This window comes from Humulus lupulus, chromosome 7 (genome assembly GCF_963169125.1).
Source record: "Humulus lupulus chromosome 7, drHumLupu1.1, whole genome shotgun sequence".
Taxonomy (NCBI): domain Eukaryota; kingdom Viridiplantae; phylum Streptophyta; class Magnoliopsida; order Rosales; family Cannabaceae; genus Humulus; species Humulus lupulus.
Window position 1 is genome coordinate 71,207,065 of NC_084799.1, and position 13,307 is coordinate 71,220,371.

The 13,307-nt window shown below is 39.8% G+C and overlaps 1 protein-coding gene across 1 annotated transcript in view; it reads left to right on the top strand.

Annotated features, from left to right (window-relative positions):
• Positions 1-685: 685 nt before the first annotated feature.
• Positions 686-13,307, top strand: part of LOC133791832 (uncharacterized) — a 48,818-nt gene continuing 36,196 nt past the window's right edge. The window contains exon 1 of the mRNA XM_062229743.1: positions 686-817. Coding sequence (XP_062085727.1) covers positions 686-817 — 132 coding nt within the window. The remainder of the gene's footprint in view (positions 818-13,307) is intronic.

Consider the following 13,307-nt stretch of genomic DNA (forward strand, 5'->3'; position numbering starts at 1 on the left):
ATTCCCTATATAATGCTGACAACAGCATCCTCTAAGGCCAAGAGAAAGGAAAGTGAAAAGATGAAAGTGAAAGAAAGAAAATACATAACATCTTGCACGTTTATTTTAATGCATATGAGGTAGTTATTCTTCTTACTAAGCCTTAGCTCATCAAATAATGTTTGTGTTGTAGGTAATATGTCCTGAGTATAAATTTCTAATGAGTATACGTGGAGCCAACATGACTGTACATATGGGACTGGCTTGAAGGGAGTGGAGTTCTACTATGGTATATTATAAATAAACGAGAAACTTGATTTTATATCTATATTTTATTAAAAGTATTTTGTGAATTTTATAATTTACATAAAGCTTTAAAAGTATTTCGTGAACTTTGTAATTTACGTAAAGCTTTTAAATTTATCGGTTGGACACATCTATAGTTCTATGTTAAGGTGTAGTAATGCCACGTAAATTATTTCTAAAAGTATTAAGATTCGTATGTAAAATAAAGTTTTTATTTGGTTGCGAGTATTGTATGGTTTGAAGTTATGAACAATAATATATGTATTTTTAATAAAGTTTTGTAAATTCATAATTTCAGTAATTCTATATTCGAATATAAATTTTTTTTTACACTATATATATGTATGTTAAGTGTGGTGGTCGTCACATGTTGTCTCTCTTAAGAAATGTTCACACATTAATGTCGAGGTTGCTGCATGATTGGCCAGTTTGGGACAGCAAGTCAGAGTACAAGTCGGCTCCTAAGGCACCAGCCTCGTTTGTCAAGGGATACTCTGTCATATGCGGCGTGGTGGAGAATTGGCAAACCACGGTTTGAGTTAGAACACATGCTGGCCTTGAAACTTCGAGGTCAGTGGCCTTTGTACCTTTATCCTCAGTAGGGACTTTGCTGGGGGGGAGGAGGATGAGGTGGAGTCTTTCTCTTCGGGGGAGAAGGAGTTTTTATTTTTGGCTCGCCAGGGGCAGCCTCTGAGGTAGCCAAAGAAGGGTCCTCAACAACCTTCGCGACTTTAGAAGGAGGTGCATCCTTCTTCGAGGACACGCGACCCCGCTTGCTAACTCGGGCCTTAGGCGGCATCTCGATTATGTTGTCAAGCTCTAAATCCATATCACCTCAAAACAAAAGAGAAAGCATGTTAACAATTGGTCACCGTGGAGATATTAGAAACAGTTAATAAGGAAACCTAATTAGAAGATTCCTTCAAGCTTGAGCTTGGGGATCAGAAAATCGTTCTATCTTCTAAGGATTCTCTAGGAGTACCTTCTTGATAGGTGGGGGATAACTTAGATGAGATTCTATAATTTTTGGTTCTGTATTGGATGGCTATCCCTTCCTAAACCTCGTTTACACTATACATGGTTTGGTACTTTCCTAACAAACTATCGTCCCTATGTACCTTAAAATCTACCCCTGATTAGGTTATAAAATTGTTAGGGGATCATTAAAAAAGAATATGACATTGGGCTCTTATTTTAAAAGGGTCGGAGACTACATAGACGAATCTAACACGACTTTACCTCCATTAGACAGGTTAGGAGAAACCTCATCCTTTGTTTCATTCCTCGAGCCTAACGGTTCAACTATGCGGGGAATGGAGGCTCGAGACCGTGAGCTCGAGTGCTTCCTTTTAGAGGGGAGCTTGGCAGTTGGGACAAGGACATCTTCCCTTCTCGCATACTTATGAGTCCCGGTATCATCTGTAGACTCGCCTACACCGAGGAGACCGCATAGAAAAATATTATCCTCATGTATGAGATAGCTGAGGGACCGCTAACCGTACGTGAGCTTCAAAATTTCCTCCAGATGTTCCTTCATATCCTCAATAGGCTTTGGGCAGTTGTAATTGGCTGAACAAGTAACTTGGGTGAGCATTTCGAGCTCGAGATGAAATAATTCAAGAAGAAAATTGCGAAAAAATAATTACGGGTTCGTTGAAAAGAATAGAATCTGGAAGGATCGAGCCCGTCTATCTAGAAGAAGATGGTCTTGAAGTTTAGAGGGTGATTAGGTATGTCCTAGAACAACCTCATCTCCCTTGGATTGCTCAACAGGTAATAGAAGCTATCCCCATCGTGAGCTTGGGAAGGGTTACATTTCAGAAAAAAAAAAGATACAAAATCTCATGTGCCAAGGGTCCATCCCATTTCTTCTCATGGTATAGCGACTTCAATGTCGCTAGGACCCTGTATGAGTTGGACTTGAGCTGGAAGGGGGCAATACTGAGGTAGTCGGTGAACTTCCTAAAGTACTTTTTTTAAGGGAAGTAGTGCCCCAACTTGCATATGCTCGTGAATCCAGACCGCGAGCTTGACTTTTCTCTCTATGTCGTCTTCACCCAGAGCAAACACAACTCTTTTCGTCAGAGCTGGCAGGTCGACACACCAACTTGCCAGAAAACTTTAGTCCATGGCAAGACAGAATGTCTGAAATCAGAACCTGGAGTCCGAAATGAGTGGAGAATATTTGGATAATCAGAACCAAGATCATTTAATTGAACTTGGAAAATTGTCTAAAGCAACTACCCCAGGGACCCCGCAACAGAACGGTGTTGCTGAGCGGCATCAATCACACGTTTATAAAAATGTGTGTTCTATGATAAGCTATTCAACTCTACCGACTTCTTACCCAGGTCTTTTCTAGAGACATACTTCCTAGACCGCATGTGACCTTTTTTAAATGTTGTGCCGTCTCAAAGTTGTCTCCAAGACACCACTAGAATTATGGAATGGTCGTGAACCCAGTTTATGTAATTATGGAATTTGGGGGTGTTCTGCTAATGTCCTGAGGAAAAAGGTATGAAAGGTAGAACAACGAACTGAGGTTTGCTTGCTTGTTGGATATCCTAAAGGTACTTAGGGTGGTATGCTTCATGGTCCAGAATACAAGAAAGTGTTTGGCTCTACAAACACTATTTTTCTGGATAATGACTTTATAATGAATTTCAAGCCTCGTAGAAAAATAATATTAGATGAAAAAATATAACCTATTGCTCCATCTTCACTGATGCAAGTCGATGAAAACAAGGTAGATTTAGAAACCATTAATCCATGTCAGAAAGTTACGGTACGTCGTCGTAGTGGGAGGGTTTCTCAGAACTTGGCCTATGATATGGATAGTGAAACCCACAAGTTGGTTGGGGACACAAGTAACAATGATCTGTTGGCCTTTAAACAGTAAAATTTGTAGGTCTGAAAGGGATCTTTGACTCAAAGACAAGTACCAGGAAATTGAGTCTAAGTACTAGGAAATTGAGTCTGAGTACTCTAAATTTGTTTGAGATCTTGTAGATGCATCATTGGACTTTAGGCCCATGGGGTGCAAGTGGATCTATAAGAAGAAGAGAAGAGCTGATAGAAAGGTCAAGACATTTAAAGGCTCAACTCGTGGCAGAGTGAGAAAGTTGACTTAGAGAAAAAAAATTATTTGGTAGCCATGTTAAAATTCATTCAGTATACTCTTATCCATTGCCATAACTTTTGATTAAGAGATAAGGCAAATGGACATCAAAGAAGCATTTTTAATGGCTATCTTGATTAGACCATTAACATGGATAAATCAAAAGAATTTAAAGTAGCTGGACTAGAAAGTTGGCAAGCTGAGTAAGTCAATGTAACGCCCCAATTTCATAGGACATTACTTGTGTGAAACTAAATAAAAATTTAAGAAAAATAATTAAGTTTGACTTTTATCGAAATAAAAATGACTTCAATACATTGAAATAATAAATAGATTCCAGAATCCTTAGTAAAAACAAAACCATTCAACTACTACCATAACATACCTCATAGGTTTTAAAATAACTCATAAAATACCCAAAAGTAACATTCGCATAAAGTCTTAAAATGTGTCAAATAAATGTGGGCCCTTGACCCCTAAGTTCAACATATCCTAAACATGCACGCCCCACCACTGCAGCTCTCCAACTCATTATTGCACACATTTTTCCTTGTCTTTACATGCATACAAAGTACCCGTGAGCCAAGCCTAGCAAGAAGAGCTATATAGGACACAACCCATAAACCCAAAACACAATAACATGCATAATACAATAACAACACATATGCACATTTTGTAACGACCTGGATTTTTAAGACTCGATAATGCGGAAATATAAATTTTTCATTTAACCAAATGTCTCAAAAACCTGTATGAAAAAATCCTTTTTAAAAGTCGTATGGCCATACTTAACATTTAATACAAACATATTTTATAAAGAGTAGAGTGAGCCTAGTTTAGGAAATAACACAACATTTCCAAAAATAAAACGGCTTCCCAAAAGGTCGGTTCACATGTACATTCACAAGGTAGACTCCTGCGCTCACTGCTCTGCCTTGTCCTTGTTCTTGCCTACAACAGGAAACAACTGGGTAGGCGAAAATTCTTAGTAAGTTAAACTTTAAAACAAAAGCATACAGAGAATTAGGGTTCCGGATCCATCCGGACCCTACACAATCAATTTCAAGAATGCAAAAGCGTCCTGGCAAACTTATGGTAAAGCCCGATAACCAATGACAAATTATTCCATATAAACAGATAAATTCTTGCACTCAGAAAATCCCAGAACAAGCAGATACATTACATCGCAACTATATCTATCAACAAATAAATCCCTGCACTCAGAAAAATCCCATAGCAAGAAGATATAATATATCACAATATAATTCGAGACCAATGCTCGACAACTTCCAACAATTCGGGCATAACACGCCCTCCAGCATAAATGCTAATCTTTAAGAGAGAACTGAGTCTTAACACTAAGTTCTAGCCAATAAATATCCTCATCAAGGGTAGCTATCGTGTTACCTAGGGCATCGCTACTTATCCACGAGTAAATCCCTCACAAAGGTAACCATCAAGTTACCTAGGGCATCACTACTTATCCAAGAGTGTAATCAAAGTTACACGGTTTTACAAAGACTTCTATGTTAATTAGTGGTGTTGGTGAGCAGTTACCCCTAGGGTGTTTAGCCTCACTCAAACTTGGCAACCGTTAGTATCTCTAGGCATTCTCACTGAATGGCAAATATTCAAAGCACCTGCTTGGGTTCTAACCGTTCACTTATTAAGTAAGCATGAGGGCCCCTAGGTCCCATTCATTTTTGGCGCCCCTAGGTTTAAACCAGCAATCCTCACCTCTTGGCCACTCATCACGGTAATGAACCAGACATAATAAAATCAAGCAGTGTGACGGGGATCAACAGTCTAGGATATGACAGATATCTACCGTTCATACTTTCTAAATTAGCACCCACTAGACTAACGTCTCTAATCAACTTTCTACGACAGTGTATATATGTGCATGTGTCTCTATACTAACATACAATACAATAGTTGTTTCATGTTGCAGCCACACAATAGAAGTTGACTTACTTGGAGTCCTTTGCTCTCAGTAAGATTTCACCCTCCAATGTATAATTCAGTTATGCTTAGCCAATACTGCAATTATCCATACAATATACTCGGATTAATTATGGCACTTTATAATTCATTAATATTATTTTGGGCAGTTTGGTCATTTTAAAAATCATTTGAAAGGATTAAAGATCCTTATTTGGTTTTAAACCCATTAAGGAAATTCATACAAAAATATTTGAGACTAAACCCTAAGTCTCGGGGAGACCTACCCTATGGTCTCGATACCTAGGATCGGGTATCACAATAGTATTTTCCCACAATCCGCTAAAAATCTTATTCTTTAAAAGTTCCGCTATTAACCCGTACTTTCAATAGTCGGTAAAATATATAAAAGATTTTAGCCTGTATTATTTCTTGAAAATACTAATTAAATTCCTTAATTATTTTTCAAGAAAATAAACTCTTAATTTTCCTTTTATTTTTCTTAAGGTTTTAATCTCTAAAAACCATTTTAAGAAAATTGTCTAATTTATCTTAATTAGGAAAACCGTTAAAAATTTTCCATCTTGACTAGTTAATTTTTCTGAAGTCAATTAATCAAGTTTATTTACTAGAAAAATAATTCACTTAATTATTTTATCAAAATATAGGGTTTTAAACCCTCTTTTAATTTATTAACTTATTAATAAATTAATTATTTTATTTTTAGAAAGAATAAAAATTCTTTAATAAAAATAATTCTCACTAAACTCAAAGTGGTATTTTAGGTCAAAATATGTTTTCAAGACTTACCAAGTTTTTATCTTGCAATAAGCAAAATTTTACTTTTTACCTTACGTTCCAAAATCTCATTTTTACACTAAGTGTGAAAACCCTATTTTTCACATTTTTAACTACATACTTTGTTATGTCATAACTTGAAATTGTTGCCAAAATTTCCCAATTCCATTTTTGGTATGCCATTTAGGTCTTTAAAAAATCTTAGGTCAATAGGAGCATTTTTTATTGGTGAAATTATTTTCCAACAATGAGGTAAAAATGACCTTATTTTCAAGTCCTTAATTTTTCCAAACTTTGGCACTTAATTACTTTCAAATCGTTTAGTATTTTGTTACCAAATTTTACAGTGGAATACTAGGTTATGCCAATATTATTTCCACAAAATTTATAAAAAACTGGGTTCATTTTCCTTATACAGTGGCTGTCCAAACTTGATCCCAAAATTAAGAATACGAAAAAAAAATTTACCTAAACTTTGAAATAGCATAACTCACTCATTTTTAAACATTTTTTAGTGTTTCAAAAGCTCAATTTTATGTACTCAATCTCAAAAATATCACAGTACAATTTAATTTTACAAAATCAATATACAGTGGATGCTTGACCCCTTGGAATTCACAGCTCAAAACTTGTATTTTGTTTTAGGGTTCTCACCAAAACCCTTAGGGGCTGATTGGTAGTTAATTACAAAATATAATTTTAGAAAAATATTTTCAAATCAAATGATTTGAAAATTTTGAATTTAAAAATAAAATATACATTTTTGAAATCTTTCTTTTCCAAGAATTTAAAATTTTAAAATTCTTGGAATAGAAAGAAAACAACAAATTATTGTTTTCTCTTTTACTGAAGGGCTTTGGCTCAGTTTTCAAAAATAGTTTTTTCTATTTTCTAAAACAAGTTTACCAATCAAGTTTTCATTGGGAGTTTCCATTTTTTAAGTTCTGAAATTGATAAAACTATTTTTGAATCCACTACCAATCAACCCCTAAGATTTTGGTCCATATTCTCAAAAATCAACACACAAGCATCATAAAAATTATAGAGCAACTACCATAGCCTTATTACATCACCAATAAGAATCTTTAAGCATTAAATATACAAGATAATAATTAAAAATAAAAACCATATAATAACAACCATAAAAAGTAAACGTTTTACCTCTTGTTGTTCTTGCTCTAGGTTTTGATGTTCCTACTAGCTTTGAACCCTTCAAAACTCTTTCAATACCTTAACCAACTCCCCCCAACAACATAGACAATTAGCTATTGAAAAATCTATGGTTAAAACTTTACAAAAGTCTAGTTTTTTGAAGCTTTATCTTAGGGAAACCCTTCCTAGACCAAAGCTTAGCTTCCAAGCCTTCTTAGTGTTCTTGAGATTGAAAATGGAGAGAAAACTTGAGACAGTTTTTAAAAAAAAAAGATGAGAGTGATTGAGAGAGAGAGGGGGTCGATTTTGGGGGGTTAGAAGGGTTTATACAACTCTAAAAATATCCTATTGTTATCCCCAAAAATTGGAGTTTGATGACGTGGCAATAGAAGTGACAAATGGCAAGGAATGGCTGATTTTTTACTGACTAGTCAAGTGTCATGACCGACCACTCATGACCTTAGTCGACCAGTCATGTGCTTGTCTGCCTAGTCAGGTGCTTGTCTGCCCAGTCAGGTGCTTGTCCGACCAGTCGGGTGCTTGTCCGCCCAGTCAGGTGCTTGTCTGCCCAGTCAGGTGCTTGTCCGACCAGTCAGGTGCTTGTCCGCCCAGTCAGGTGCTTGTCCGCCCATTCAGGTGCTTGTCCGCCCAGTCTAGTCAGGTGCTTGTCCGCCCAGTCAGGTGCTTGTCCGCCCATTCAGGTGCTTGTCCGCCCAGTCAGGTGCTTGTCCGCCCAGTCAGGTGCTTGTCCGACTAGTCAGGTGCTTGTCTGCCCAGTCAGGTGCTTGTCCGCCCAGTCAGGTGCTTGTCCGCCCAGTCAGGTTCTTGTCTGCCCAGTCAGGTGCTTGTCCGACCAGTCAGGTGCTTGTCCGCCCAGTCAGGTGCTTGTCCGACCAGTGAAGGTTTGGCCGACCAGTGAGGAATTTTGGTCCTTCAGTTCTCCTCCTGAGTGTGATGTGGGGCGACTAGACAGAACAGTGCTACGCAAAGGATCCCAGTAACAGTTTCAACAAGAATCGGTCATACCTATGCGGGAATCTCTCAGATTATCACACAAAAATAGTGTATTGTTGTATTTTGAATATTATTATTAATTGAATATAGTGAGAATAGCGAAATATCCCGATTATGGGGGACATCATTTGTACGATCCTGAGCCTATAAATACAAGGCCCATGGCATCATAAAGAGGATTCGATTCTAATTTTCTGAGAGAATATTTGTATCTGGAGAGAAATATTGTATTCATTTCATCTGCACTAAAGAAACTCAGTTGACTCAGGTTCATCTGATCTTGAGTGTAGATCTATAATCATAACTCTAAGTGGACTAGGCTATTACCAACACATTGGGACTGAACCACTATAAAAATTGTTTGTGTCGTATATTTCTCTTGAAGGTTTTTTGTCGTTTTGACGTCTACACGTCGTTGGTCAAAAATGCGGTCAACATTTTGGTGTTTTCATTGAGAGCCTGAAGAGAAGAAGCACACGACTATCATATCGAAATGGCGCCCAAGAATACCAATGTGGCATCCAAAAATTTAGGCACGTCAAAGGAGCCTCCTAGATCTGAAGAGCCTGGACTACAAAATCCAGAGACTGAGCCCAGGGTGTTTCTCGAGGAGTCCACTCCAGAAGTTGGACAGTTCCAGGAAGCAATAGGCGCTTTCCAAGAGGAGATAATGCAATTCAATGCTCGGCAGGAGTCTTTCGCTAAAGAGATGGCCAAGCAGAGAGCTGTGTTAGAGCAGTAAAGACACGATATGGAGGTCAGAAGCGAAGAGCTCAGACAGCGACAGGAGGAAGTCGACCGGAGACATCGGGAAGCAGCACTTGCTCTAGAAGCGGTTACCCAATTGGCCCAAGCCAATGCTCAAGCCGCGGCGCAAGTAGCCACCCAGGGAGCAAGAAATAATAATGCTGATCAGAGGACCACTGATAGAGCCAATTCTCGTGGACCGGACAGAAGCAAGAGTAACCCCCTTGGTCGGGAAGATGATGGGGTCCACTCTAGAACTGCATCAACACAGAGGGAGAACTCTATAACTCCCTCCAGGAGCCAACGATCAGAAACTTCGAGATCAGGAAGTCACCGATCGGGCAGTAAAAGGACTCCACCCAGGCAGGATCAGACCAGGACTCCTTGAGATAAGAGGACTTCATAATTCAAAGATGGGCATGGTCATGATGAGGCTAATAGTCATCACACCGACCAGTCAAAGGAAAAGGAGGGTCATGACCAACAAGGAGGAAAAGACTGCCCGGGACGTACCGAAAAGCCTCCATTGCACCCCGGCCAGCAGCGTAGTAAAAGAGAGCAAGTCTCGCGTAGTAAGCCCTCTGGAAAATCGAAGAGTATGGTGTTCGATCGGGCAGGAGAGCATGATTCTCGAAAGGATCTAAGGGATGTTATCACCAACAAGAGGAGGACCATCCCGGTCGAAGGGCAAAATTTGAACCGCTCTGCCAGTCAAGTAGAAATACTTGACGACAGTGCACCAGATGGTAATGCCCGACCAAGCGGTCAAGACCCTGGAACTTCGTCAGTTGCACCAGCCATCCAAGACCAGCTTGATGTGCTAACAGCTGCAGTGCAAGGTTTGTCAAAACGACCTTCCGGGATAGATGCGATAGACCATCGAAGTGGCAGCCCATTTTGTGCCCGGATTAGAGCAGCCCAGCTGCCGGCAAAATATAAAGCATCGGTTCTGCCAGTATACACAGAAAAGGCATATCCCATCAGACATGTTGGGAAGTTCGAGGACCAAATGGAATTGCTCGGAGTAAGTGACGATTATCGGTGTAGAGTTTTCCCGACTACATTGTCAGATACTGCCCAAGAATGGTATTGGAAGTTTAAGCCGAACTCCATTACCTCTTGGGAAGCATTCAGGAAGGAGTTTTGTAGACAATTCAACACTGCCCGGACTCCACCAGTTTATGCCAACCACTTGACAGATATCAAACAAGGAAAAGATGAGTCTTTAAAGAATTATATACAAAGATTCATGAGAGAAGCCAATAGAGCAACTGATGTAGGAGACGAGGGGAAGATGGTTGCAATATCCGCTGGGATAACTTATCGGAGCCCTTTGTGGGATAACATACATAGAAATCCAATTTCAACACCTCAACAATTTGTTGACCGAGCAGACAAGTATATGAAATTGGATGATGCAATCGAAAAAGAGGAGAATGGCATAAACAATCCGGGCAGATCAACTGACCCTCCTAAGGATGGTGGCAATAAACGTGGAAATAACGGGTCTGACCACCATGAGAAAAAGAAAGCAAAGTTGAGTTCAAATGAAAAGCCAACAAAGTGTGAACCTCAGTTCACTAATTACACCACTCTCTCGGCCAGCCGAGCAGAAATATATCTTGCTAGTCATGAAGAGGTTCCCTACAACAAACCTCCACCCATCAGGAAGGAGATGAGGAAGAGAGATATGAATAAGTTTTGTCATTTCCATGGAGATTATGGTCACGACACGAATGAATGCAATCACCTCAAGGATGAGATATAATTTCTTCTCCGGTCGGGCAAGTTGAGGAAGTACCGGGCAGAGACACCCCAAGGAGAAGAAGGCAGCAGCAATCCTGGGTTCAAACGACAAAGATCTCCACCCTTGCAGCCCGGACCTGTGGAATTTACCTTAGACACTATATGTGGAGGTCCACACTTGGCTGAGGAAAGCAACGAAGCAAGGGAGAAGTATGTTGAGCGAGAGTGCTAGGATCAGGAGCCACTGGAACGGCGAGCGTTTGTGAATATATTATTTCTAAATACCGCTTTCAGAGTGGTAGTTTAATTTCAAGTTGTTTAACTTGTTATTTAAATTTTGGTTTATGAGCTGGTTATTTGTTGACCAGTCATCTATTTTTGAACAATTTTTGTTGTTTAAGACTCGTTATTAGACACATATTGTCCTTTTTTAATTTACGAGTAATAAAAGAGATTACGCGCAGCGTGGTCGATTCTTGCTACAAATGTGCATGTGTGTTAATTATTCGAACAATGTTCAACTGGTCGGTAAAATTGGACAGTGTTCAGCTGGTCGATACATTCCAGCAGTGTTCAACTGCTCGAATATTTTCAATATATTATATGTGTTTCACGAGCAATTAACTGCTCGAACAGATTCAGTCAAGTAGCAAGTGACTAGAATCTTTCAACCCTCGATCGATTGGGGGGGAAATGGGGTATGCTGGTATATAATTTAACACAGGCAATAAGAGCACGAGCTAAGATATCTGTTTTTAGGCTGACTTGTAAATTTTCGAAGTCCAAAAAGGCCATTAAGCTAACTTGTTTGACAAAGCTTAAGTAACTTGGAATTTTTTAAAATTTCAAGTTAGAAGCAGATATTCGTGTGATAATAAACATTATGCTCATAAAATGTTAGAGCAATAAGAGTGTGAGAAAGTATACTTAGTATGGACTTATGAAATGTCTAGAATTTCAAAGTTAGAAAACTAAGTACTCATGCGAAAATATAAGGCATACATCAGAGTGACTTTACTATTCACAAAAAACTTATAACTTTTTAAGTCTAAAAAGACTTAGAATGTTTTAAGTTAACAAAGAAAAGTAAAGTATAAATGCCAACAACTCGACTATACGAGAAAAATATCAAAGCTGCTAAGCAACAATTGTCTTCACAAGAAAAAAGAGTAAACTACTGGCCAGGTACAAAGTCTAGTTGATCAGGTGCAAAGTTTTCCTGGTCGGGAGAATAGATACAACTTCCCTGGTCAGCTGAGCATGTATCACTGGTCAAGTAGGAAACTCTATTGTTGGGCATGACTAACAATGATGAGTCCCTGGAGTGAATCAAACAAACACGAACAAATGCATGCAAAGTAAATACTACATAGTGAAAAAATGTCTTTGAGAAGGGAAGTCAAATTTTCCCCAAGATTGATTGAGAGAAATCAATCTCTCAAAATACTTTTGGGAGATTCAAACAAAGTGTTTTGATGGTTTTTGGAGAGATAAGTTTTAGGCATATGCTTGAGTAGCTATCCCATATGCCCGATCAGTTGGGTGATGACCGAGCAGATGTCGAGTGTGCCGAAGCAGGCCCACGTGCGCGTCCGAAGGCTGATGTCCGAGCAGCTAAGGGCTGCATTCGAGCGGTGTGTGGCTGCGTCCGAGCAGCTGGGGCTACATCCGAGCGGGTGTGGGCTGCATCCGAGCAGGTGTGGGCTGCATCCGAGCAGTGTGTGGGCTGTCTGAACAGCTGGGGATGCATCCGAGCGGTGTGTGGGCTGTCTGAGCAGCTGAGGGTGCATCCGAGCGGTGTGGAGCTGTGTTCGAGCAGCTAAAGGCTGCATCCGAGCGGTGTGTGGGCTGCGTCTGAGCAGCTGGGGTTGCATCCGAGTGGTGTGTGGGCTGTCCAAGCAGCTGGGGCTACATCCGAGCGGTGTGTGGGCTGTCCGAGCAGCTGGGGCTACATTCGAACGGTGTGTGGGCTGCATCCGAGCGGCTGGGGGCTGCGTCCAAACAGCTTGGAGTGCGCATCCAAGGAGCTACTATCTGCATGTCCGAGGGGCCTGGCACATCTGCAGAGTTGTGGTTCGTGTGTCCGAGGAGCCAGGCAGGCGTTTGAGCAGCAGGAAACAATACACCCAAGGATTAGCAGTTAAGAAGCTATTTGGGTCCGAGGGACCAAATAGGCATTTCAAATCAACTATTCAAACAAGCTCAAAGAATGGAATTTGAAGAAATCAAAAGAAAATTTCGATCGTGGGTTTATTACAAAAATGAAAGTTACCGACTGGACGAAAGTTTTTGGATGACCTCAAAAACATTTTGCTTGAAGAAAAATTTATCATACGAGTAAATCGTATAATAAACTTGGGGGGCAAATGTTATCCCCAAAAATTGGAGTTCGATGATGTGGCAATAGAAGTGACAAATGGCAAGGAATGGCTGGGTAATCTGGCTTAGGAGTGACCCGGTAGACCAGCGAAATGTTTTGATTGACCAGTCAAGTGTCATGACCGAC